At 44.4% G+C, this 25,328-nt stretch overlaps 1 protein-coding gene across 1 annotated transcript in view; it reads left to right on the top strand.

Annotated features, from left to right (window-relative positions):
• The window catches only part of LOC126484224 (probable cytochrome P450 6a14), a 54,656-nt gene extending 29,547 nt beyond the window's left edge, over positions 1-25,109 (top strand). The window contains exons 5-7 of the mRNA XM_050107639.1: positions 1,480-1,701; positions 16,452-16,703; positions 24,937-25,109. Coding sequence (XP_049963596.1) covers positions 1,480-1,701; positions 16,452-16,703; positions 24,937-25,109 — 647 coding nt within the window. The remainder of the gene's footprint in view (positions 1-1,479; positions 1,702-16,451; positions 16,704-24,936) is intronic.
• The last annotated feature ends 219 nt before the right edge of the window (positions 25,110-25,328 follow it).

Genomic DNA, 25,328 nt, shown 5'->3' with positions numbered 1-25,328 from the left:
ATGAAACGACAGCTTGCAGTTTATTCTCCATCGTATTTGGTTTATCCAAACCACACTTAGGCGTACACTTCACTAAACTGATAATTGCGAGTTTGAAACTAATTTCATAAATGCGCTAAACTTCTAAGTTTGTAGATGATTTTCTTTCAAAGTTACCACTCACTGGTGCGCATTAAGTTACTCGGAGAAGATTGTGCCTCCATGACCGTGTAAGATATCGGAACTGAGATCACTATAACAAATATTGCCTAAACGAAACTTCAAAAAGAGGAAACAGTTATATCGTTACCTTAATTACAGGAATTTATTTCCAAACACCAGGGATATTCAAAAAATAATCGTGCAGAGACGACACTGTGTAATTTTTCGCGACTTTTATTCGGGGCAATAAGAGATTTGACAGAAACGAGAACCGTCATTCAAAACATTAAAATGACGAAAACAAGTGGAAGCTTCCGAGAAGAACTTTGCTTTATCAATGGAATTGACTGTTATAGAAAGAGCTTACAAAACAAGAGAGTAATGGTTGAATGAATGTACATTTGTTTAGTATTCATTTGTTTCGACTCATGCGTATTGTGAGAAAGGTGCCGGCCGCGGTGGCCGTGCGGTTCTGGCGCTGCAGTCCGGAACCGCGGGACTGCTACGGTCGCAGGTTCGAATCTTGCCTCGGGCATGGGTGTGTGTGATGTCCTTAGGTTAGTTAGGTTTAAGTAGTTCTAAGTTCTAGGGGACTTATCATCTAAGATGTTGAGTCCCATAGTGCTCAGAGCCATTTGAACCATTTTTTTTTTGTGAGAAAGGTAATATCAAAATTTATGTTCTTTGAACCTTAAAACTAAGAGGTGTATAGTGTTAATGCTTACTCTTACAAATCTTATTTATTTACTTATTTATTGTTCCGTGGGCCCAAATTAAGAAGAAGTCTCCATGGTCATGGAACGAGTCAATACATGGAATCATAGCACGATTGTAGAATCAGATAAAATGAAATATAAAAAACATATTTAGGCGATAAGTCTTATGTTTAAATAAAGAAAATCAACAATGTAACACTGGAATTTTCTTAATTTTTTAGCTCTTCATTTACCAGTTCTTACATTGAAGCAAAATGACATTAGAAATTCTTGCAACGCTGAAATGTCAGTACAGAAAATTTTTCTGGACACCGTGAGATGCCGGCCTGTGTGACCGAGCGGTTCTAGGCGCTTCAGTCGGGAACTGCGCTGCTGCTACAGTCGCAGTGTGACCGACCGGTTCTAGGCGCTTCAGTCGGGAACTGCGCTGCTGCTACAGTCGCAGGTTCGAATCCATGCCCGAGGCAGGATTCGAACCTGCGACCGTAGCAGCAGCGCGGTTCCAGACTGTAGCGCCTAGAACCCCTCGGTCAGATGTTAAGTCCCATAGTGCTTAGAGCCATTTGAACCATTTGAACACCGCGAGATGGGAGAGTGAAAGAATCCCGGCGGACTGTTCCAGGACTGTCCATTGATGAAGTCGCTGCCCAGGCGTTCGTCTTCTTCATCGCGGGCTTCGAGACGTCCTCGACTACCATGAGCTTCGCCCTCCACGAACTCGCCTACCATCCGAAGGATCAAGCGCGTCTGCAGACGGAAATCGACGCAGTTCTGAAGCAGCACGGTGGGCAAATCACCTATGAGGCAGTTAATAGCATGCCCTACCTCGAAAAAGTCGTTGCAGGTACGTAGGAATTTCTGCCGCAACATTTTTGACTCACATCACGCTGGTCTGCCTTGTAGCGGATAAGTGTAGCACTGGTTCTGGTACTTTACACATGAAAACATTTCTGCTGTAGAGTCTTGTACCGTAAGGAATCAAGGGAGAGGACGTTGTTATGGGTGGCCTGCATCCTCTTTCTACAACACAAATGCGCACGTGGATTAATATGGTTCTTTACTTACCTGAAGCTGCTACTTAATTTTAATATTCATATTTAATTTTCATATTCGTGTTACCAGTTCCTCAGCAGTAGTACTATTGCAGACATATCGGTAATCTTGGTACTAAAAACTTTAGTCTCAGTGGTATAGTCACACTTCTTGTCGTTATGCACTGTCGTAGCCTGAGAGAATCAGTGAGGCGCTCCAATCAGCGGGGGCGGTCTAAATACCTGCTGTCGAGAGGGCGTTGGCGGCGTATTGTTTGTCGGTGTGTCTCTGGCCTCTCACGTGATAGGCGCGCTTCATCCAGCGCCTACTATCGATCGTCGAGCTGTATCTTTGCCTACCGGTATGCTGGCGACAGCTTACGCCAGCACAATTTCTGTATATTACCTGCATCTGAACAACTGTATTAGTCTAGGCGGTACGTAAGCATACGGTGAACCAGGACTGTGTTGCGATTCTTCTAGATAATCTAGGAGCTAGTGTCGAATGGTCGCAGATGTAGTCCCTCTTGAGGAAAATAAACGAACTAAATGCAATTTGTTAGCGTATTAGTTCATAAGAAAATGCAATATTTTCGATTAAAAGCAACACGCTACACGGTTTAGGGCATACGGTTTTATTTTTCGTAATCTTTTGCGATTTACGAAGTGGTGGTAAAGCTGCCACCTAAGAGAACAGTTAAAAGTTTTTTTGCTCATTTCGCTGTGTATAATTCGTGCATATTTATACGAGGGGCGGTCAATAAGCAATGCAACAAATTTTTCTCCCTACCAATTTCGGTTCAAAAAATGCGGAATTTGTTGTGGGACGTAGTGGAGTCTACCCGCTTCAGCCCCTATAGTTTCACGAAGTTCGTGTAGGTAGCGACTCTATACGCAGACTTCGAAATGGCGTTTGTAACCTACTTGCGTTCCAAGCAGAGAGCTGTCACTGAGTTTCTTTTGGCGGAAAACAAGAGTATCGCTGATATTCGTAGGCGCTTGCACAATGTTTACGGAGACCTGGCAGTGAACAAAAACATCGTGATTCGTTGGGCGAGGCGTCTGTCATCATTGCAACATGGTACGTGTAAACCTGTCCGATCTATCGTGTGCCGAATAGCATCACGCAGCAGTTACTCTTGAAATGTTGGAACGTGTGGACGCTCTAATTCGAGATGATCGACGGATCACAATCAAACGCTTCGCTGCACAACTGAACGTCTCTGTTGGTAGTGCTGACAATCTCATCCACCAGTTGGGGTGCTCAAAGGTACGTGCCCATTGAGTTCCTAGCTGCCTAACTAAAGACCATAAAGATCAACGAAGGACGATCTATGCGGAATTACGAGGGTGATCGTGACAATTTCTTGTCGAACATCGTCACGGGCAGTGAAACCTGGGTTCATCACTTCAGTACCCCACTCTAAGTGTAAATGGTTGCGCAAAAATACTTCACCTCTTAGGAGTTAAAAAATCTCAGCAAATAGGGAGCATCATGACAGATACAGGGATTAATGACCACAAGGTCCACCGCAACATCCACATCCACCAAAAGTCAATCCGAAATATATCTATTTAAAAAATTCTTCCCAACTGACTATATAATTGCAGACCAGAGGTGTCTTACGTTCAAAGAAACAGTACCTGCAGCAGTAGATGACTTATACCGAATAAATTAATAAAACATGCTGCTGATTCCCCATGGTACACAAAAGAGGTCAGAACACTTGCAAAGGAACGAAAAAAGCAGCCAGATTTAAAAGAACACAAAATCTCCAGCATTACGGATATTTTACTGAAGCTCTTAACTTAAGGCAGACTTCAATGTGAGATGCTTTTAACAGCTTCCGCAACGAAACTCTGTCTCGATATCATATAAAGTACACTATCAGCAACACATAATCAATACCTTCGCTGCGCGATTAACGATGGGAATACGACCGATGTCAGCGCCACCAAAGCGGAGTTACTAAACACAGTTTTCCGAAATTCCATCTCCAAAGAAGTACATATTCCAGAATTCGAATGAAGAACAGCTGTTAACATAAGTAACTTACAATTAGAAATAAATATACTAGGTGTAGCGAAGCAGCTTAAATCAATTAAGAAAGGCTTAGTATAATTAAGCACTTTAAATCAACTAGTAAAGGAAGGTCTTCTGATCTAGATAGTACAGCAGTTAGGTTCCTTTGCAAACATATACAACCGCTCGCCCGTATCTAAAGACTGCAAAGTTTCACAGGTCACTCCAATACTCAAGAAAAGAAATAGAGGTAATTCGATGAATTACAGACCCGCATCACTGACGTGGATTTGCAGTGGGATTTTGGTACATATACTGTGTTTGAAAATTGTGAATTATTTCGAAGATAATGGATTGTTGACACACAGTCAACACGAATTCAGAAAGGAGTTACTGATAGGAGATCTCAAATTGATTCCATGTTTCTAGATTTCCAGACAACTTTCGGCACCATTCCACCTGAGAGGCATGTAATTAAATTGCGTACCCATGGAATATCGTTTCAATTGTACGACTGGATTCGTGGTTTCCTCTCCGAAAGGTACAGTGCGTACTAATCGAGGGAAAATCATCGCGTGAAACGGAAGATATATGTTGCGTTCCCCAAGGAAGTATTATAGGTCGTCTGCTGTTTATAATTCATGTAAACGTTTTGGAAGATTTTTGCAGATAATACTGTCATTTACCGTCTAATAACGTCATCAGAAGACCGAAACCAATTGCAAAATGACTTAAACACGATATTTGTATGGTGCGAAAAGTAGCAATTCCCTCCGAATCGGGCCGGCCGGTCTAGCCGAGCGGTTCTAGGCGCTACAGTCTGAAACCGCTCGCCCGCTACGGGTGCAGGTTCGAATCCTGCCTCGGTCATGGATGTGTGTGATGTCCTTAGGTTAGTTAGGTTTAAGTAGTTCTACGTTCTAGGGGACTGATGACGTCCGAAATTAAGTCCCAAAGTGCTCAGAGCCATCTGAACCATCTCTCTGAATCGGGAAAAATGTGAGGGCATGTACATGCGTACGAAAAGAAATCCATTAAATATAGGCCACTCGTTACATCACACACACACAAATTTAAAGACTGCCAAATTAAACTAAATAACTAGGAATTACAATTACGGACAATGTCAACTGTAACGATGACATCGATGGTGTTGTGGAGGTGGCAAACAAAAGGTTGCGTTGTATTGAAGATGGAACAAGTCTACTAAAGAGACTGCCTACACTACGCCTGTCCATCGTATCCTACGTATTGCTGTGCAGAATGGGATCCTTACCACATCCGATTGACTAAGGACATCGAAAAAGTCCAAAGAAGGGCAGCTCGTTTTGTATTATGTGTCACGGATATGACAAACGAGTTGGGGTGGAAATCATTAAAACAAAAGTTCTTTCGTTGCGGTGAGATGAAATTTTTAGCATCAATTTTCTCCTCAAAATGTGAAAATATGTTATTTACTCCAAGCTACATAGGACGAAAGGATCATCGTAAAAAAAAAAGTGAAATCATAGCACGTACAGAGAGATGTAAGTGTCGATTTTTCCCACGCTCTGCTGCAGACTGAAAGATAGAGAAATAGTCTGAAGGTGGCTCGAAGAACCGTCTGCAAGGAACTTCAGTGACAGTTGCAGAGTACTCATGTAGATGCAGATGTAGATATACCTCCGGACCATTTCCGTACCCTGATGAAGACGCGGAAAGGAAACCGTATTTGATAAACACTCCCTCGCTATTTTCAAACCGGAGCTGCAGTTCATAAACTTGTCAACTTTATTTACGTCTCTGTAAGTTTTCTGGAATGCTTCGGATGTTTCTATGCGAAGCCGTATGGCACAGGAGTCAATAAATTTGACACAGAGAACAGTCCGAAATGAGTCTTACCACTGGGTACATACCGCTGCTCCGCTAAACATTTGGAAACGCACCGTTTGTTTTCGAGATAGAGTTACCAATCCATTCTGCTCCCACCCCTTTGGCGTTTGGACAGGAATGAGAAGTGCATGCAGGTCGTGACATATGGGAGGGATCAGGCAGGAGGGGCGTGAGAGAATGTCAAACAACGATCAAAACTTGGGGAGAGCTGGCGACAACTTAAGAAATTCTGAGAGAAATTTACGAAATTTATACCGATACTTCATACTGCTGTGACAAGAACTACCCTTAACAGAGAACATAAATTTTAAAAAGTCACCTTTTCAAACGTGCCTTGTTTTCCAGAGTGAATTTTTCACTCTTCAGCTGAGTGTGCGCCGATACGAAACTTCCTGGCAGGTTAAAAGTGTGTGCCAGACCGTAACTCGAACTCAGGACCTCTACCTTTCGCGGGCAAGTGATCTACCGACTCAGGTATCCAAGGACGACTCACAACCCGTCCTCACAGCTTTACTTCCGCCAATACCTAATCTCTCACTTTCCAAACTTCACAAAAACTACGAAGCTTCGACTAGCATTCCTGGAAGAAAGCCTATTGCGGATACGTAACTTAGCCACAAACTGGTGTGGGGGTGGCGGGGGGGGGGGGGAGGGGAGTTTTTAGAATGAAATTTTCGCTCTGCAGCGATTTGTGCGCTGATAAGAAACATCCTGGCGGATTAAAACTGTGTGGCGGATCGAGACAGGAACTCTGGACCTTTGCCTTTCATTGTCAAGTGCTCTACCGACTGAAGTTTGGAAGGTAGGAGAGATGAGGTACTGGCGGAATGAAAGCTTCGTGAGTCGTGCTTGAGTAGCGCAGTCGGTAGAGCACTTGCCAGCGAAAGGCAAACGTCCCGATTTTGAGTCTTGGTCCGTCACAAGGTTTTAGTCTGGCGGGAAGTTTCATGCCTTGTGTTGTTGTGACTTCAGTCCGAAGTCAGGTCAGATGCAGCTCCCCATACTACTCGTCCTTTGGAAGCGTTCTCAGTTCGAGAAAAGTACCGCAGCCTACATCCATTTTCATCTGCATACGGTGTTCAAGCTTCGGTATCGCTCTACAGTTCTTAGCTCCACAATATTGTCCACTATCAAACTGACGATTCCTTGCTGGCAGAGGATGTGTACTGTGAACTGATCCCTTCTTCTAGTTATGTTGTGCCATAAATTTCTTTTCTCTTCAGTCTGGTTCAGTGTCCCGTCCTTAGTTACTACGCTGTATTCTTTTGTAGACAGTAATCTTATCGGATATTCATCCATATCTGTTAACTGAGTGTCTTGCTGAGTATTTCGAAGACTTACTACCCTCTCTAATTGCAGCATTCTTTGATGATAGGAGAAAAAATATCTGGTAGGTTGCAACCTTTAAGCAGTCAGTACACGCATTTAATCAGTTTTGATATTTTGTATGTTGTTAATATCTGCAATATTCACTCTCAGTTACTAGTTAATGTTGCTCGTCCTGTAGACATAAATACACTCCTGGAAATGGAAAAAAGAACACATTGACATCGGTGTGTCTGACCCACCATACTTGCTCCGGACACTGCGAGAGGGCTGTACAAGCAATGATCACACGCACGGCACAGCGGACACACCAGGAACCGCGGTGTTGGCCGTCGAATGGCTCTAGCTGCGCAGCATTTGTGCACTGCCGCCGTCAGTGTCAGCCAGTTTGCCGTGGCATACGGAGCTCCATCGCAGTCTTTAACACTGGTAGCATGCCGCGACAGCGTGGACGTGAACCGTATGTGCAGTTGACGGACTTTGAGAGAGGGCGTATAGTGGGCATGTGGGAGGCCGGGTGGGCGTACCGCCGAATTGCTCAACACGTGGGGCGTGAGGTCTCCACAGTACATCGATGTTGTCGCCAGTGGTCGGCGGAAGGTGCACGTGCCCGTCGACCTGGGACCGGACCGCAGCGACGCACGGATGCACGCCAAGACCGTAGGATCCTACGCAGTGCCGTAGGGGACCGCACCGCCACTTCCCAGCAAATTAGGGACACTGTTGCTCCTGGGGTATCGGCGAGGACCATTCGCAACCGTCTCCATGAAGCTGGGCTACGGTCCCGCACACCGTTAGGCCGTCTTCCGCTCACGCCCCAACATCGTACAGCCCGCCTCCAGTGGTGTCGCGACAGGCGTGAATGGAGGGACGAATGGAGACGTGTCGTCTTCAGCGATGAGAGTCGCTTCTGCCTTTGTGCCAATGATGGTCGTATGCGTGTTTGGCGCCGTGCAGGTGAGCGCCACAATCAGGACTGCATACGACCGAGGCACACTGGGCCAACACCCGGCATCATGGTGTGGGGAGCGATCTCCTACACTGGCCGTACACCACTGGTGATCGTCGAGGGGACACTGAATAGTGCACGGTACATCCAAACCGTCATCGAACCCATCGTTCTACCATTCCTAGACCGGCAAGGTAACTTGCTGTTCCAACAGGACAATGCACGTCCGCATGTATCCCGTGCCACCCAACGTGCTCTAGAAGGTGTAAGTCAACTACCCTGGCCAGCAAGATCTCCGGATCTGTCCTCCATTGAGCATGTTTGGGACTGGATGAAGCGTCGTCTCACGCGGTCTACACGTCCAGCACGAACGCTGGTCCAACTGAGGCGCCAGGTGGAAATGGCATGGCAAGCCGTTCCACAGGACTACATCCAGCATCTCTACGATCGTCTCCATGGGAGAATAGCAGCCTGCATTGCTGCGAAAGGTGGATATACACTGTACTAGTGCCGACATTGTGCATGCTCTGTTGCCTGTGTCTATGTGCCTGTGGTTCTGTCAGTGTGATCATGTGATGTATCTGACCCCAGGAATGTGTCAGTAAAGTTTCCCCTTCCTGGGACAATGAATTCACGGTGTTCTTATTTCAATTTCCAGGAGTGTACGATTACTGGGTGTTTTGCGACTGAATTTTAGCTGAGCTCGTTGAGGCAACAAGTATCTTCTAAGCGTCTCAGGTATTTTCTGTAATCTCTAAGTAAAATGCTTCTTTTAGTAACTATTTTATTAACTGTGAATATTTTACTTTGAGACGTTTTCCTTATACGTGTGGAGTGTCACGGCAACACATTTAGGTTCACTCACTATGTAGACTATTTGTAAGGTCTCATATACAACTTCAGGAGTTATTTTTATACGTTATTTACACTTAGTTCGGGAGATATGACGTCATGAACAGTGAGATGCGTGAAAAACTGCCGCATCGTGCGTGGAGTTTAATTTTATTACTTCTTTACTACTAACTCCATTTGCAACACATTCTGCAGACAGTATCCACAAAAGCCATTGAATGTACCTACAAATTATATCACTGGACGATACGTAGATCAGCAGTTCAGGAGTGTCGACGTCGTGAACATTAAGCACAAGACTGAACGCTGCGTGGTGTGGGCGTGGACGCACTGCTACAAGTAAATACCTGGGCAACACCTGGTTTCTCCGCTAGTATTTAAAATAAAGCATATGGTTAGAATATGTTGTGTTGGCAGAAGAGCCAACACCGTGTTACTAGTGGAGGCCGAAATGCACGCGTTGTAGTTCACGCAGGCTGACATGAGGGGGGAAGAACTATACTGACGTGAGGTCTGGAACATGACAAGGAATTAGAATTTAGAAAGCGGACGTAATTAGTTTGATACTTAACATTAATCCATTAATGATGAACGTCGCTCTTGACGGTACATGATACACAATATTATCTGTTCAGAATACATTCATAGTAACTGAATATGGCGCCTTGCTAGGTCGTAGCAAATGACGTAACTGAAAGCTATGCTAAACTGTCGTCTCTGCAAATGAGAGCGTATGTAGACAGTGAGCCATCGCTAGCAAAGTCGGTTGTACAACTGGGGCGAGTGCTAGGGAGTCTCTCTAGACTAGACCTGCCGTGTGGCGGCGCTCGGTCTGCAATCACTGATAGTGGCGACACGCGGGTCCGACGTATACTAACGGACCGCGGCCGATTTAAAGGCTACCACCTAGCAAGTGTGGTGTCTGGCGGTGACACCACAGAATAACTGCGACTTCTTTTACAGACCACTGAAAATGAGTAATGCAATTAGAAGAATATTGTACATAGAACAGAGGTTAGAATACGGTACTAAAAGTTGTCACTGTAGTGTGGATCCTTTCGTAAAATGGCGGAATATGTCTACCTTTTACTTGTAATTATGAGTGATTTGAAAATGATATGAAACACAGATGTTAGAAATTTGACTGACAATGACGTAAAGTCGAAATAAGATAATCGCACGATTAAATAAACCTCACATTACAGCCTACTGCGGACCATGTTTACGTTTGTTAATAGAGAGAAGAAGGAAGTTTGAATAAAAAATGAAATACACTGGTGTCCAAAATTAAAGGAACAAATAGAAATTTTTCAAGGTTGGGTTTCCAGAATAAGATTTTCACTCTGCAGCGGAGTGTGCGCTGGCATGAAACTTCCTGACAGATTAAAACTGTGTGCCCGACCGAGACTCGAACTCGGGACCTTTGCCTTTCGCGGGCAAGTGCTCTACCATCTGAGCTACCGAAGCACGACTCACGCCCTGCACTCACAGCTTTACTTCTGCCAGTATCTCGTCTCCTACCTTCCAAACTTTACAGAAGCTCTCCTGCGAACCTTGCAGAACTAGCACTCCTGAAAGAAAGGATACTGTGGAGGCATGGCCTAGCCACAGCCTGGGGGAGGCTTCCAGAAAGAGATTTTCACTCTGCAGCGGAGTGTGCGCTGACATGAAACTTCCTGGCAGATTAAAACTGTGTGCCCGACCGAGACTCGAACTCGGGACCTTTGCCTTTCGCGGGCAAGTGCTCTACCATCTGAGCTACCCAAGCACGACTCACGCCCGCTACTCACAGCTTTACTTCTGCCAGTATCTCGTCTCCTACCTTCCAAACTTTACAGAAGCTCTCCTGCGAACCTTGCAGAACTAGCACTCCTGAAAGAAAGGATATAGCGGAGACATGGCTTAGCCACAGCCTGGGGGAGATTTCCAGAAAGAGATTTTCACTCTGCAGCGGAGTGTGCGCTGACATGAAACTTCCTGGCAGATTAAAACTGTGTGCCCGACCGAGACTCGAACTCGGGACCTTTGCCTTTCGCGGGCAAGTGCGCTACCATCTGAGCTACCGAAGCACGACTCACGCCCGGTACTCACAGCTTTACTTCTGCCAGTATCTCGTCTCCTACCCTCCAAACTTTACAGAAGCTCTCCTGCGAACCTTGCAGAACTAGCACTCCTGAAAGAAAGGATACTGCGGAGAGCTTCTGTAAAGTTTGGAAGGTAGGAGACGAGGTACTGGTAGAAGTAAAGCTGTGAGTACCGTTCGGGAGTCGTGCTTCGGTAGCTCAGATGGTAGAGCACTTGCCCGCGAAAGGCAAAGGTCCCGAGTTCGAGTCTCGGACGAGCACACAGTTTTAATCTGCCAGGAAGTTTCAAGGTTGGGTTTATTTTGCCACAAAACAATATAAACAGGTGATAGTAAAGTAGAAACAATCTAAAGAATGCAGAACCTCAACAATGGCAATACGCATAACGGTAGACAAAAATGTTCTGCGTTTTATCCAACTTAACTGATTTGCACCCACATTCCAACAACTAGTTAACGTATTTTATAGAGTGCAGCAATCAGTCGTCCATTTTTAGACTTTATTATGCAAATCCAGATTTCAGCTGGTAACTACCCATTCTCAATGCACTATTTTCTATTCTCAATGCATGTACGTCTCTGTTATTCGGGCGTCAGTCACAGTTCTTTGAATATTCTTTGAGTATTCAAAGAACTGTGACTGACATCCGAACAACAGGGACTTACATGCAATGAGAATAGAAAATAGTGCATTGAGAATGAGTAACTACTTGCCGAAATGTGGAATTGTGTAGTAAAATCTAAAAAAGGACGACTGATTGTTGCACTCCATAATTTATAAGTCACATAACAGTTACTGATAGCACCCACTTTCCGAATGGAAGGTAACCTGTGGAACTGGTTAATGTGCTGAGCGTGGGGTGTTACCACGTCTGGCTGTAATACAAGCCTGAAAACGACGGGACATGCTTTGAGTGATGTCATCCATTCTCATGTTGAGGCCATAGCACCCAGTCTTCCCGCAGAGCTGCTCGTAAGTCTTGGAGACTGATTGGTGGATGCTGACGTGATGCAGCCTGTCTCCCTAGTGCATCCCAGACATGAGTCAAATCAGGAGAGCTAGCAGGCCACACCATGCCTGCAATATCTTCCGTTTCCAAGAAAACATCAACCACCCGTGCTCTATGATGTCGAGCATTATCGTGCATCAGATCAAGTCTGGACCAACAGCACCTCGCAAAAACCGCAGTTGAGGTCCCAAGATCCCCTCACGATACGTGACAGCAGTTAAACCCTGCTGATTCACCCGTACAGTTTCATGAAGAGGTGTTCGAGTGATCAACACACCATTAAGCATCCTCCTCGATATCGGTCTCTTTCCACAATGTTTGAATTCCGAAGTTGTGTCCCACGTTCCCTCCAGATGCGAATGCGTCGAGAATCAAATAGAGACTCATCTGCGAAAAGAACATTGGCCCACTGTTCTACGTCCAGGTGGCGTGTTGAAGACTTCTGTCTAGATGTTCCCGTCTGTGAACACGTATCAGACATATACATACAGAAGGTCTCCGAAAATAAAAGCTACTCTTCCGAAGCCTTCTGTGCACTGTTTGTCTCGATACAACGCCTCCAATGGATGCTGCAAAGTCAGATGCGAGTTGCCACGCGGTACTAAGGCGATACCGTAGGCCCTTACGGCCAAATAACGGTCCTCTCCTTTTGATATCACACGTGGTCGGCCCTGCCCTGGTTTTCGGGATACTGTTTTGGTGTCTATGAATTGTCACCACATCCGAGAAACAACAAAACGGTTCACAATAGGCCTTCCGGTAACATCAGTTTGCGTCTGTCCTGCTTCCATTCTTCTCATGGTCCTCCACAGCAAGGTTTTGTAGGCGTCTTCTCTGCGCAATACTGCAGCGTCTGTCACTGTGTACACACCGATTGAGGATATGGGACTAAACGGCAAACAGTACCCCATTTGATAGGTGTCCTGAACGTCATCGATAACGTGGTCGTCCATGGACCGGAGTGCCATACTCCGCGAAGAACACGATTGAGGAAATTTGTTGACATTTTGTATGGTTATACCGTGGTTTGGACAGAACACGGGGAAATAGCGGTTTGTTACTTTAGTTGTGGATACCAGTGTAAAGTTATGTGGCGAAATACAAGTAGTAGAATACACTCCTGGCCATTAAAATTGCTACACCGAGAAGAAATGCAGATGACAAACGGGTATTCATTGGACAAATATATTACACTAGAACTGACATGTGATTACATTTTCACGCAATTTGGGTGCATAGATCCTGCGAAATCAGTACCCAGAACAACCACCTCTGGCCGTAATAACGGCCTTGATACGCCTGAGCATTGAGTCAAACAGAGCTTGGATGGCGTCTACAGGTACAGTTGCCCATGCAGCTTCAACACGATACCACAGTTCATCAAGAGTAGTGACTGGAGTATTGTGACGAGCCAGTTGCTCGGCCACCATTGACCAGACGCTTTCAGTTGGTGAGAGATCTGGAGAATGTGATGGCCAGGGCAGCAGTTGTACATTTTCTGTATCCAGAAAGGCCCGCGCAGGACCTGCAACACGCGGTCGTGCATTATCCTGCTGAAATGTACAGTTTCGCAAGGAACGCATGAAGGGTAGCGCCACGGGTCGTAACACATCTGAAATGTAACGTCCACTGTTCAAAGTGCTGTCAATGCGAACTAGAGGTGACCGAGACGTGTAACCAATGGCACCCCATACCATGATGCCGGGTGGCACGCCAGTATGGCGATGAGGAATACACGTGTTCCAATGTGCGTTCACCGCGATGTCGCCAAACACGGATGGGACCATCATGATGCTGTAAACAGGTTCGTGCAACCAGGTTCGTCGTTGAGTACACCATCGCAGGCGCTCCTGTCTGTGACGCAGCGTCAAGGGTAACCGCAGCCATGGCCTCTGAGCTGATAGTCTATGCTGATGCAAACGTCGTCGAACTGTTCGTGCAGATGGTTGTTGTCTTGCAAACGTCCCCATCTGTTGACTCAGGGATCGAGACGTGGCTGCACGATCCGTTACAGCCATGCGCATAAGATGCCTGTCATCTCGACTGCTAGTGATACGAGGCCGTTGGGATCCAGCACGGCGTTCCGTATTACCCCCCTGAACCCACCGATTCCATATTCTGCTAACAGTCATTGGATCTCGACTAACGCGAGCAGCAATGTCGCGATACGATAATGTGCAATCGCGATAGGCTGCAACCCGACCTTTATCAAAGTCGGAAATGTAATGGTACGCATTTCTCCTCCTTACACGAGGCATCACCATTTTCTGAGCATTGCTGGTGAATTAAATAAAAATTTATTTTCGACAGGAAATCATGTAAATTTCTTAACAAATGCCTTTCCGAGATTGACGTCTGTGATACAGACAAGAGGGAGATTGAGTCAATAATTAAATCACTGAAGACTAAGGACTCTCATGGTTATGATGCAGTGTCTAGTAGAATATTAAAGTACTGTGCTGCACATGTTAGCCCTATATTTAGCCATATTTGTAATTTTTCCTTTAGGAATGGTCAGTTTCCTGAGAGATTAAAGTACTCAGTAGTAAAGCCGCTTTATAAAAAGGGAGAAAGGGATAACGTAGATAATTTTAGACCTATTTCTATTCCATCAGTGTTTGCAAAAGTTATCGAAAAGGCTGTGTATGTAAGGTTAATTGATCATTTTATATCACACGATTTGCTATCAAATGTACAGTTCGGCTTTAGAAGTCGTTTGACAACTGAAAACGCTGTATTCTCTTTTCTCTGTGAGGTACTGAATGGGCTAAACAGAAGGTTTCGAACGCTTGGAATATTTTTTGATTTAAGAAAGGCATTTGACTGTGTTGATCTCACAATATTGCTCCAGAAGTTGGACCATTACGGAATAAGGGGAGTAGCTCACAATTGGTTCACCTCTTACTTTAGCAACAGGCAGCAAAAGGTCATTATTCACAATGTTGATAACGGCTGTGATGTGGGATCTGAGTGGGGTACTGTCAAGTGGGGGGTGCCCCAGGGATCAGTGTTGGGGCCGCTCCTGTTCCTTATTTATACAAATGATATGCCCTCTAGTATTATGGGTAACTCTAAAATATTTCTGTTTGCTGATGACACTAGCTTGGTAGTAAAAGATGTTGTGTGCAACATTGACTCGGTTTCAAGTAGTGCAGTACATGACCTCAGTTCATGGCATGTAGAAAATAAACGAACGTTAAATCACAGTAAGACTCAGTTTTTACAGTTTCTAACACACAATTCAACCTGACGTTTTAATCTCACAGAACGGGCATATGATAAGTGAAACTGAACAGTTCAAATTCCTAGGGGTTCAGATAGATAGTAAGCTGTCGTGGAAAGCCCACGTTCAGGATCTTGTTCAAAGACTTAATACTGCCATTTTCACTATTCGAACGGTATTGAAAGTGAGTGATACTTCGACACCTAAATTAGTCTACTTTGCGTATTTTCATTCACTTATGTCGTATGCTATTATGTTTTGGGGTAACTCTTCCCATTCTAGAAGGAAAATTTTGGCTCAGAAACTAGCGGTTCGGGCAATAATTGGTGTGAGTTCACGAACCTCTTGTCGACCTCTGTTCACGAGTCTGGATATTTTGATATAGGCCTCTCAGTATGTATATTCCTTATTGTATATTCCTTATTGTCGTTTCTTGTTACCAGTATTAGTTTATTTCCAACAATAAGCAGCTTTCACTCGGTTAATACTCGGCAGAAATCAAACCTCCATTTGGATCGGACTTCCTTAACTCTTGTGCAAAAAGGTGTGCAGTATACTGCTGCATCCATTTTCAATAAGCTGCCACTCGAATTCAAAAACCTTAGCAGTAGTCCACGCGCTTTCAAATCGAAACTGAAGAGTTTCCTCATGGGTCACTCCTTCTATTCTTTCGAGGAGTTCCTTGAAAAATTAAGCTGATTCTCATTGTATTTCTGATAGCGTTTGCTTAAATTTATGGACTGATTTTCTTTCAGGTTCATGAACATTTCTTTTTATCTGTTATTACTTTTATGTTGTAAGTTCATGTAATGACACGTTCCATGACCTTGGAGATTTGCTCCTCAATTTGGTCCTACGGAACTTGACATGTAAATAAAAAGTAAATAAATAAATCACAACAACGTTTCACCAGGCAACGCCGGTCAACTGCTGTTTGTGTATGAGAAATCGGTTGGAAACTTTCCTGATGTCAGCACGTTGTAGGTGTCGCCACCCTTGCGTGAATGCTCTGAAAAGCTAATCATTTGCACATCACAGCATCTTCTTCCTGTCGGTTAAATTTCGCGTCTGTAGCACGTCATCTTCGTGGTGACACAATTTTAATGGCCAGTAGTTGAGTTATTCATATCTAAATGGTAAACAGCTACTAGTGTCCAGCTTGGGAATGCTGTCGTGACTGTCAAATGATAGGGAGAAGGCTTACGGAGTCCGACGCCTGTTGCAGAGACGCTGAGGAAGTACCCGCCGGTGATGATACTCAACAGGGAGAGCAACGCCGAGTACCGGATTCCCGACACGGACGTAGTGCTCGACAAGGGCACCCCCATCATAATTCCGGTGTACGGCCTGCACCACGACCCCGACATCTTCCCGGACCCTGAGCGCTTCGACCCCGAGAGGTTCTCCGAGGAGCAGAAGGCCCAGAGACACCCCTACGTCTACCTGCCGTTCGGAGAGGGGCCTCGCATCTGCATAGGTGAGTCCTGCAGCTGTACCAGCTGACCTTCACCTTCACGACAACACCGCCCAAACTTTACAAATGTCAGTTTCCGTCATAATAAAATTGGTTCAAATGGGTCTGAGCACTATGGGACTTAATATCTGAGGTCATCGGTCCCCTAGAACTTAGAACTACTTAAACCTAACTAACCTAAGGACATCACACACATCCATGTCCGAGGCAGGATTCGAACCTGCGACCGTAGCGGTCGCGCTGTTCCAGACTGCAGTGCCTAGAACCCGTCATAATCACCTCACAAGCAAATAACATGTTCAGGCTAGAACAAACATTAAGAGTACACACTCCCGCCATGAGCAGTGTTTAAGTTTGTCTTTAAATTCCAGATTACAAAAAGGGTAAACCTTTCCTCTACGCGAAGGTTGGTTTCAAAATCACAGTGCTCCAAGAGGCACGGTCCTATTGCAGGTACTATGCTTTCGCGTTCGTTCTACCCTAGAACCGACTGAAGCAGCCAGTTATAAGGGGACTTGTAGTATAAGGTGGACTCCCATTTACTGTGCAACATTTACCAAATGATTATCAGAGTGTAAAAAGGCGGTAAACGACCAAAAAATGTCCTGGGACCAACCCACGACCCGCACCTCTAGGTTATCAGACTGGCACTCGCTCACTTCTTTTTCCTCTGGCGTCTAATCGACCCTTTCGTCCGAGCTTACGCTCGCTACTCCACCTCCAAAGGCAGAGTCTCTTAGATGATCTGCACCTGCCATTAGTGGCTCCAGCGTCATCCTCTCGCAAACAATCCTTTATCCGCTCTTAAAACCAAATTTATTTTCTGTCGGAATCAGAACTGAAGGGACAATTCTTGTCTTTGAGAAGTTAAAATGTTTCCCTTTTAACATTATCACCTAGCCTAATTAACGCAGATAATAACTAAAATATCAATACAATATTTTGCTCGATGACTTTCTGTCAATTACTACGAACTGTGACCGTTCTGTCAGAAAATTACGATTCCAATCGCGCAACTACATCCACATCATTTGCGAAGTATTGATGTGGATGTAGTTCCGCTATTGGATTCCTAATTTTCTGCCAGAACGGTCACAGTTCGTAGTAATTGACAGAAAGTCATCGAGAAAAATAGAACTGATATCTGGTCTTGCCCAAGGGCCCAGCACGACATTCTTCATTTCCATGACTGCTTCACAACCTGTGCCGTCTGGGTCCTTCCCACCAACACCAGCTTTTCTGAACTGCGCAGGTGGGAACTCTCATTGAAATGTATTCTATGTTCCCAAGACCGTCCTAGCCTGTTGTTATGAATTACTACATGTATATCAGAACAGTACAAACCGGCGATGGGGGCGGAAATGTTAAGCTATAAAATTACGAATTACTCAATTTTCCTACAAGGTAAACTGGTCCAAGTTCTTCCCCAGATAAATAACTTTGTGCTTTTAACTTCCATTTAGTTTATAAAACTGCAGGACGGAACATGTAGTCGGTCTGTCAACCATTGCCCACAGAGACGGTCTCTCACGAATCCTGACTTACGTCATTTACATTTTCATACGAATAATACAGAACTTTTTTTCACCATTACAAAGATCGTTGGAATCAGCTTGAAGACTTACATTTATTTTACATGTTTTCCGTACTGTATTATGTTCTGCCTTTCTGTTTAAAATCAATGACATTTCAATAACTTTTTTTTGTAATTCGGGCCATTTTTGTTGAAATTTAACGGTTTTTTGTTCCAAGGTTTTAGGGTCAAACATTTTTACCCACACATCCAAGGACTTTTACGATGATTCTGATCTGTGAACGCAGTCGCTTTATTAAATATCGCCATCTTTTCTACAGTACACACAGAATTTCGTAACATTGAACAATGAACTACACATTATCATTATAGCATTACTTGCTACTATATGTACAGTGCGAAAAACGCATCTTCAGATCGCAAATCAAACGGAAAAGCTCTCTCTACATCCACATTTACCTTTCTGGCAGTCAGTTCTTCAGAACACAATATGACTCTTTTATTTCAGAAATGGCAATATTTTTCTTCTTGCATGTGTAAGTATCAGGCAACGGCCTTGCCACAGTTGATACACCGGTTCACGTGAGATCACCGAAGCTAAGCGCTATTGGGCGTGGTCTGCACTTGGATGGATGACCATCGAGGCCGCCATTCGCTGTTGCCAATTTTCGGGGTGCACTCAGCCTCGTGATACCAACTGAGGAGCTACTCGACCGAATAGTAGCGGCTTCAGTCAAGAATACCATCATAACGACGGGGAGAGCGGTGTACCGACCCCACGCCCCTCCTATCCGCATCCTCCTCTGAGGATGACCCGGCGGTCGGATGGTCTCGATGGGCCACTTGTGGCCTGTAGACGGAGTGTCTTTTTTTTATCATGTGTTAATACCCGTCAGCGTATTATCTTCCTATTGTGCCAGTTACATTTTATTCTTAAGATTAAAGTTTACAGCATTAAACACTAAATTCCTGCCATCTTCACAACTACGAAGTCTTCGTTCTTTACAACGCAAATTCTCGTTTTTCGATCCTAAAACGTATACTTTCTCATAATTAAAATTCTTGTTATTCCTTCTCTAAAACTGTAATTTTTCGCCCTTGAAGCTATCAGCGCCATTCAATAATTAAAGAGACAAATTGGTCTGGAGAAAAAAGCGTTTATTTTTGCAAAAAAATACTTCTTCAAATTTTCAATATAATCACCATGAACGTATATGCACTTGTTCCAACAGGCTACAATATTTTTATTCCGGCTGCAAAGAACTCTTTATCTTGATGTTTGAACCAATTTCTCACAAATGTTTTCACGTTCTCATTGTCCTGGAACCTCTTCCCAGGTAAATGTCAATGTCGTGTGACTAGGGCCTCCCGTCGGGTAGACCGTTCGCCTGGTACAAGTCTTTCGATTTGACGCCACTTTGGCGACTTGCGCGTCAGTGCGGATGAAATGATGGTGATGAGGACAACACAACACCCAGTCCCTGAGCGGAGAAAACCTCCGACCCAGCTGGGAATCGAACCCGGGCCCTTAGGATTGACACTCTGTCGCGCTGACAACTCAGCTACGGAGTGCGGTCGCTTCCCAGTTGTTACCTCCATCAGTGCATTAAAAAAATGCAAATCACTTGGTGCTAAATCAGGACTGTATGGTTGATGTGGCAGTACTTCCCTGCCCATTTTGTCGATGTTTTCACGTGTTAGTTGAGCAACATGAGGACGTGTGTTGCCTTGGTGGAGAATCACACCTCTCCTCTGACATCCATGACGTCTCTCTCTCATGGCTGGCTTCACCTCGTTTAAAAGCAAATACTAGAATTATTGACAGGTGAGTTGGTGTGCTTTCACTCCATGATTTGCCTTTTTGATCCTGGCTCATAGTATTGAACCCAAGTTTTATCACAAGTTAAAATTTTGTTGAGGAAGTGCTCACTTTCTCTTTCATAATGTTCTTTTAGCTCTCTGCACACTCTCAACCTTATTTCCCTGTGTAGGCGCATCGACTCCTTTGGGACCCATCTTGGACATGTTTGGCGGTACTTCAGCTTGTTACAGATAATGTTATGAACTGTACCAGTACTAACTTGAACGTTATCAGCTATCATTTCCAAAGTCACACGGTGGTCGGCACGAATAATGTCATCGATTCGACTTTCAAGTGAGGGAGTTAAAATTGCAAATGGTCGGCCAGAAGGTGTCCGTCAGTCACTGAGTCGCGACCATTTTTGAACTGCTCTGCTCACTTGTAAAAATTTGCACGATTCATACAACCTTCACCATAATCTTTAGATATTCTACAGTATATATTCACTGATTTCTCGCCTTCAGCAAGTAAAAAACGAATAACAGAACGTTGTTTAACTAAAGTGGACGTTCCAGGCGGACTCGCAATCTAGAAATGTATTTTGGAGGTTATAAACAAAACATTGTTGGTACATCAGCTGATTAGGGCTCATCCCGGTGATGTCGACTTAATAAAGCCATAAAAGTGCCAAACTTGCGCTGCTAACAGTTTTTTCCCCAGACCAATTTGTCTCTTTAAGTATTGAATGACCCTCGTACAATTAGTCATTCTTCGTTTTTTATATTCTATGCTGAAGACTTGAATATATTTTAGTTTGTCTGTAAAGAAAGTTTCCCGTGAAGCTGGTCATCCTGCCTCCATCGAGTCGAACGAAACTTGCACTTCTTACTGCTTCAAACGAACTATCAGAACGAGCAAGACAGTTCATTGCTGCTGATCCACAGGGTCCCACTCTTCTGGCAGTCAAGCTCATTCAATTCTCTCTTGCTATTTCTACAGCATTACAATTTTTCAACTGTATTCTTGTTCCGTTTCACACAAAAGTTGCATCTACATGTGTTTATAAATGGGTTTCTTCACGTATTTTCAAGTATCTATCAATTGACTTCACATCCCCCACAATTTCTTCCGTTTCACTTAACGTTGTTATTACTTCAAGTTAAGGTAGGACTTATATAGGAAATTAAAAGGACGCACGGATTGAATTCAGTCACAAGCAGGGAAAAATATCTAAAATGTACTTATCCTGTGAATTGTTATATTTTAAATATTGTGACGTCCTTTTTCGGACAGAGGTCCACACGAGACTTATTTCTGCATTACGAATCTCTAAAGTGTTTTCTTGTGTCATCAGCCCATATTCCGTCAGTTCGGTGCTCCATTATGTTCTTACCTCTTGGAAACACACAGGTATCTTCACTGGTTCACCTTTCATACAGCCAGCTGGTTACATGTCACGCCTATCTCTGATTCATCGTCAGTATGATTGTAATTTGGTTTGCTGCTCCTGACCATCCCGTGATCCATTTGCCTCCTTTCCACCCTCTCCTCCCCAGAGATTCCACACGTGCATGTCTACATTGTTCGTCAAGTAGTCCTCAGTTTTTAAAATGATTTTCTCGTGAAAAATTCAACTGTTACTGCCTTTCATCAGTACACAGTGACTGATCGTAGAAGGTTCTTACTAGACACACGGGAATGTTAGTTTTGAAACCTATGTTTAATTTGTCAATACATTACAGAGCATTTATAATCTTTTATTTCTTTCATTGTACCTCCAGTCATTGTCTTCAACATCCCCAATTACAACAGGCCATTAGTTGGCCATAGGATCGTATTGTTAATTTGTGCGATTCCATCTTAATGTGTTGATTTCTCATTACTTATGTATCCTTATTACATTTACACGAACATTCATATTCTGGAAGTCACCGTAAAGTACACGGCGATGGATTGTTCCACACAGTAGTGTTTTCTTCCGTTCCAGTCGTGGGTGGAATGCCGGAAGAGTGGTTGCTCCACGCTCCTCTGATCACTACAGTTCTTCTGATTTTCTTACTAGTTTCATTGGGAGCGACATTCAGAGAGCTGCGACGCGTTTCCATCTTCCTCACTTAACTGATAGTGGCTCATGGGACATCACGAGATCCGAAATCTGAAAGTGGGACTATTTTATCACCGCAATGTTTTACCCAAGAGGATACCATCATCATTAAGCTATGCAGTAGTGCTTCCTGCCCTTAGGATAAATAATGTCTGTAGTTTCCCTTGCTTTCAATAGTTTGTAGTATCGACAAAGCAGTTGGCCAGTGTTACACGGTCAATCGCTCACACAGACTGTTGCCCCCAAAGCTGCTGCCCCTCTTGAGGAATCACGTGACTGACTGATGTGGTTGTTGGCGCTTCAGTTCGGAACCGTGCTGCTGCTACGCTCGCAGGTTTCAATCTTGCCTCGGGCATGGATGTGTGTGATGTCCTCAGGTTAGTTAGGTTTAAGTAGTTGTAAGTCTAGGGGACTGATGACCTCAGATGTTAAGTCCCATAGTGCTCAGAACCATTTGATCACACTCTTTGCTACACACACACACACACACACACACACACACACAAATACACATACACACATTACAAGTGTCAATTGTCTTTCTTTATGTGTATTTTTATAATTATTATTTAAAACTCGATTTCCTTACCTCGGCACATTCTTGTTTCTTGGCGCCCTCAATGTGGCGAGCTCTCTCTCCCAGTTCGGTGTGGTTTTTTACTGTATCCATAATTAAGCTAGAGGCGAGTCACAGTTAGGAAAAATCCTGATCGTACACGTCGTTTAGTATAGCAGTGGAATGCTGATGTACATGGATATACTTAACTACAACGATATCCTGTACACTGACGAGAAAAAAATCTCGCAGCACAAAATAAATAATGCAAAGTAATGAAATTTCGGAATGCGATTGTCTGGCTGACATTCGTAAACGACAAATATTCCAAGATCACAGGTCAATGTAAGCACGAGATAAGCCATTCCAAATCTGAGATGCTGGTACATTAATAACCGATGTAGCCAACAGAATGTTTCATGTAAGCGTGGCAAACGTGCATCAATTGTGTTCTACAGGAGCCGGATGTCAGTTTGTGGGACGGAGTTCCATGCCTGTTGCACTTGGTCGATCAATACAGGGATTGTTAATGCTGTTCGTGGATGACGCTGGACTTACTACGATGATGTCCCATACGTGGTCGACTGGAGACAGATCAGGTCATCGAGCACGCCAAGGCAGCAAGTCGACACTCTGGAGGGCATGTTGAGTTATAACAGCGGTACGTGGGCGAGTGTTATCCTATTGGAAAACACCCCCGGAATGCTGTTCATGAACGGCGGCCCAACAGGTGGAGTCACCAGATTGATGTACAAATAAGAGTCAGGGTGCGTGGGATGAACACGAGGGTGCTTCTTTTGTCATGCAAAATCGCACTCCAGATCATTACTCTGGGAGTAGGACCAGTGTGGCTAGCACGCAGACAGGTTGGCTTCAAACAAAGAACTGGCATCCTTCTAACCAATACACGGCCACCATGGGCTTCCAGACAGAATAAGCTTTCATCAGAAAACACAACAGAGATCCACCCTGCCCTCCAATGAGCTCTCGCTTGACAACACTGAAACCGCAAACGGCGGTGGTTTGGGGTCAGTGGAATGTCTCGGAGTTGTCCTTAAAGTATCCAATTTGTAACAGCTCGTTGTGTCACTGTGGTGCCAACTGCTGCTCAAATTGCTGCTGCAGATGCAGTACGATGGGCGAGAGCCATACGTCGAACACGACGGTCTTCCCTCCCGGTAATGACATGTGGCCGTGCGGAACCCGTACTTTCTCGTGATCATCGCTGTCAACAGCCATGTATAGTGGCTACATTCCCGTCAAGTCTAATACCGCAGGACGAACATGTAGCTTCTCGTAGCCCCATTACATGACGTCGTTCAACCTCAGTGTGGTGCTGAAAATAGCGTCTTTCTCGTCTTTAAGGAATTCTTGACTACTATATGTACACCACGTCCAATCTCAAAGCTTACTAACTCTCACGACCGTTCCAGTGTGTATTAAAGCAAACCTGATTTGCATCCTCATACTGGCGGTACTACCGCCACTCGTATGCGATTGGCACGAAATCTGAATAGACTTCATCTTTCAGATGAAAAAACACTCCTGCCAACTTTCGTTTATGTCGCACAGCTCGTTCTTGATGCTGCGATTTTCGTCTCCGTCAGTGTAGTAATGCTAGGTATTTTCCTTTCACGGCTCCTTGCGTTTCTTAACGCATTCTTGAACTGAATTATTAAACCTGAGTTCTCGATGTTGTTGTGCTCCTGACTGTACATGGTGATCGCTTCTTTCACTAGTCTGTCAGTCACATTGAGGTAAAGGCCAGAATGGCATGTTATAGATGCATAAAAGTATTTCGAGTTTCCTCTCTCGCGAGTGCTTCACGTGTTGGGTTGTATTATACACCAGGGGGTTGTTACGATGAGTATATGAGCGTGTGTAGAAAAATAACACGAACGTGACTTTCGCATATAGGACATTTGGTTGCGCTCGATGTTGGTTACTGTGTGTTAACAGCTGATCTTCAAACAGTTATAGTCTCCTTTTGCTTAAACTGTACGTAAAATTATAGCTCTCGAACGTACACGGGTTTTTGGAACATTTAAAAGATTTTCATGGGCCAGAACAAAGTTGACCGCATTTAAATAAAAACCGACTTGGACTGTTTGTGATCTCATTTTTTTCATGATTCAGCAAGTTCAGATATTACAGACTTCGCATTTCGCGAGACAACACCTGCCTCTTGTTACAAAATGTGAGAGGGTATTTTTGTACTCTAGTAAATGTTTCTTGTTTCAGGCATGCGGTTTGGCCTGGTGCAAACGAAGGTGGGCCTTATAAACATACTGTCGAGGTACAGCGTTGAACCCAGCGAGAAGAGCGTTCGCCATCTGTCCCTGGAACCGAGGACTTTCCTGATGACACCCAAGGGCGGGATACAGCTGAGGCTCAGCAGGAGGCCTGCAGCGTAGCGTCCTGCCACAAGACACCACTTCCTCTGTAAAAGTCTGCCACCCAGAGATTCCCAAAACTGTACATCGTGTATATAATACTGTATTTTTTCGTTACTGAACGCTGACTGATTGTTTTTAATAAAGAGATTGTCGTGAAACCTCTAGCCTCTCGAGTAATCACAATGTCATTCACACCTGACGTACCCCTCGTATCAAGCTTGTAATACTAAACCTGAG

Source organism: Schistocerca serialis, chromosome 6, assembly GCF_023864345.2.
Source record: "Schistocerca serialis cubense isolate TAMUIC-IGC-003099 chromosome 6, iqSchSeri2.2, whole genome shotgun sequence".
Taxonomy (NCBI): Eukaryota; Metazoa; Arthropoda; class Insecta; order Orthoptera; family Acrididae; genus Schistocerca; species Schistocerca serialis.
This window is presented reverse-complemented; position numbering and strand designations above follow the sequence as displayed.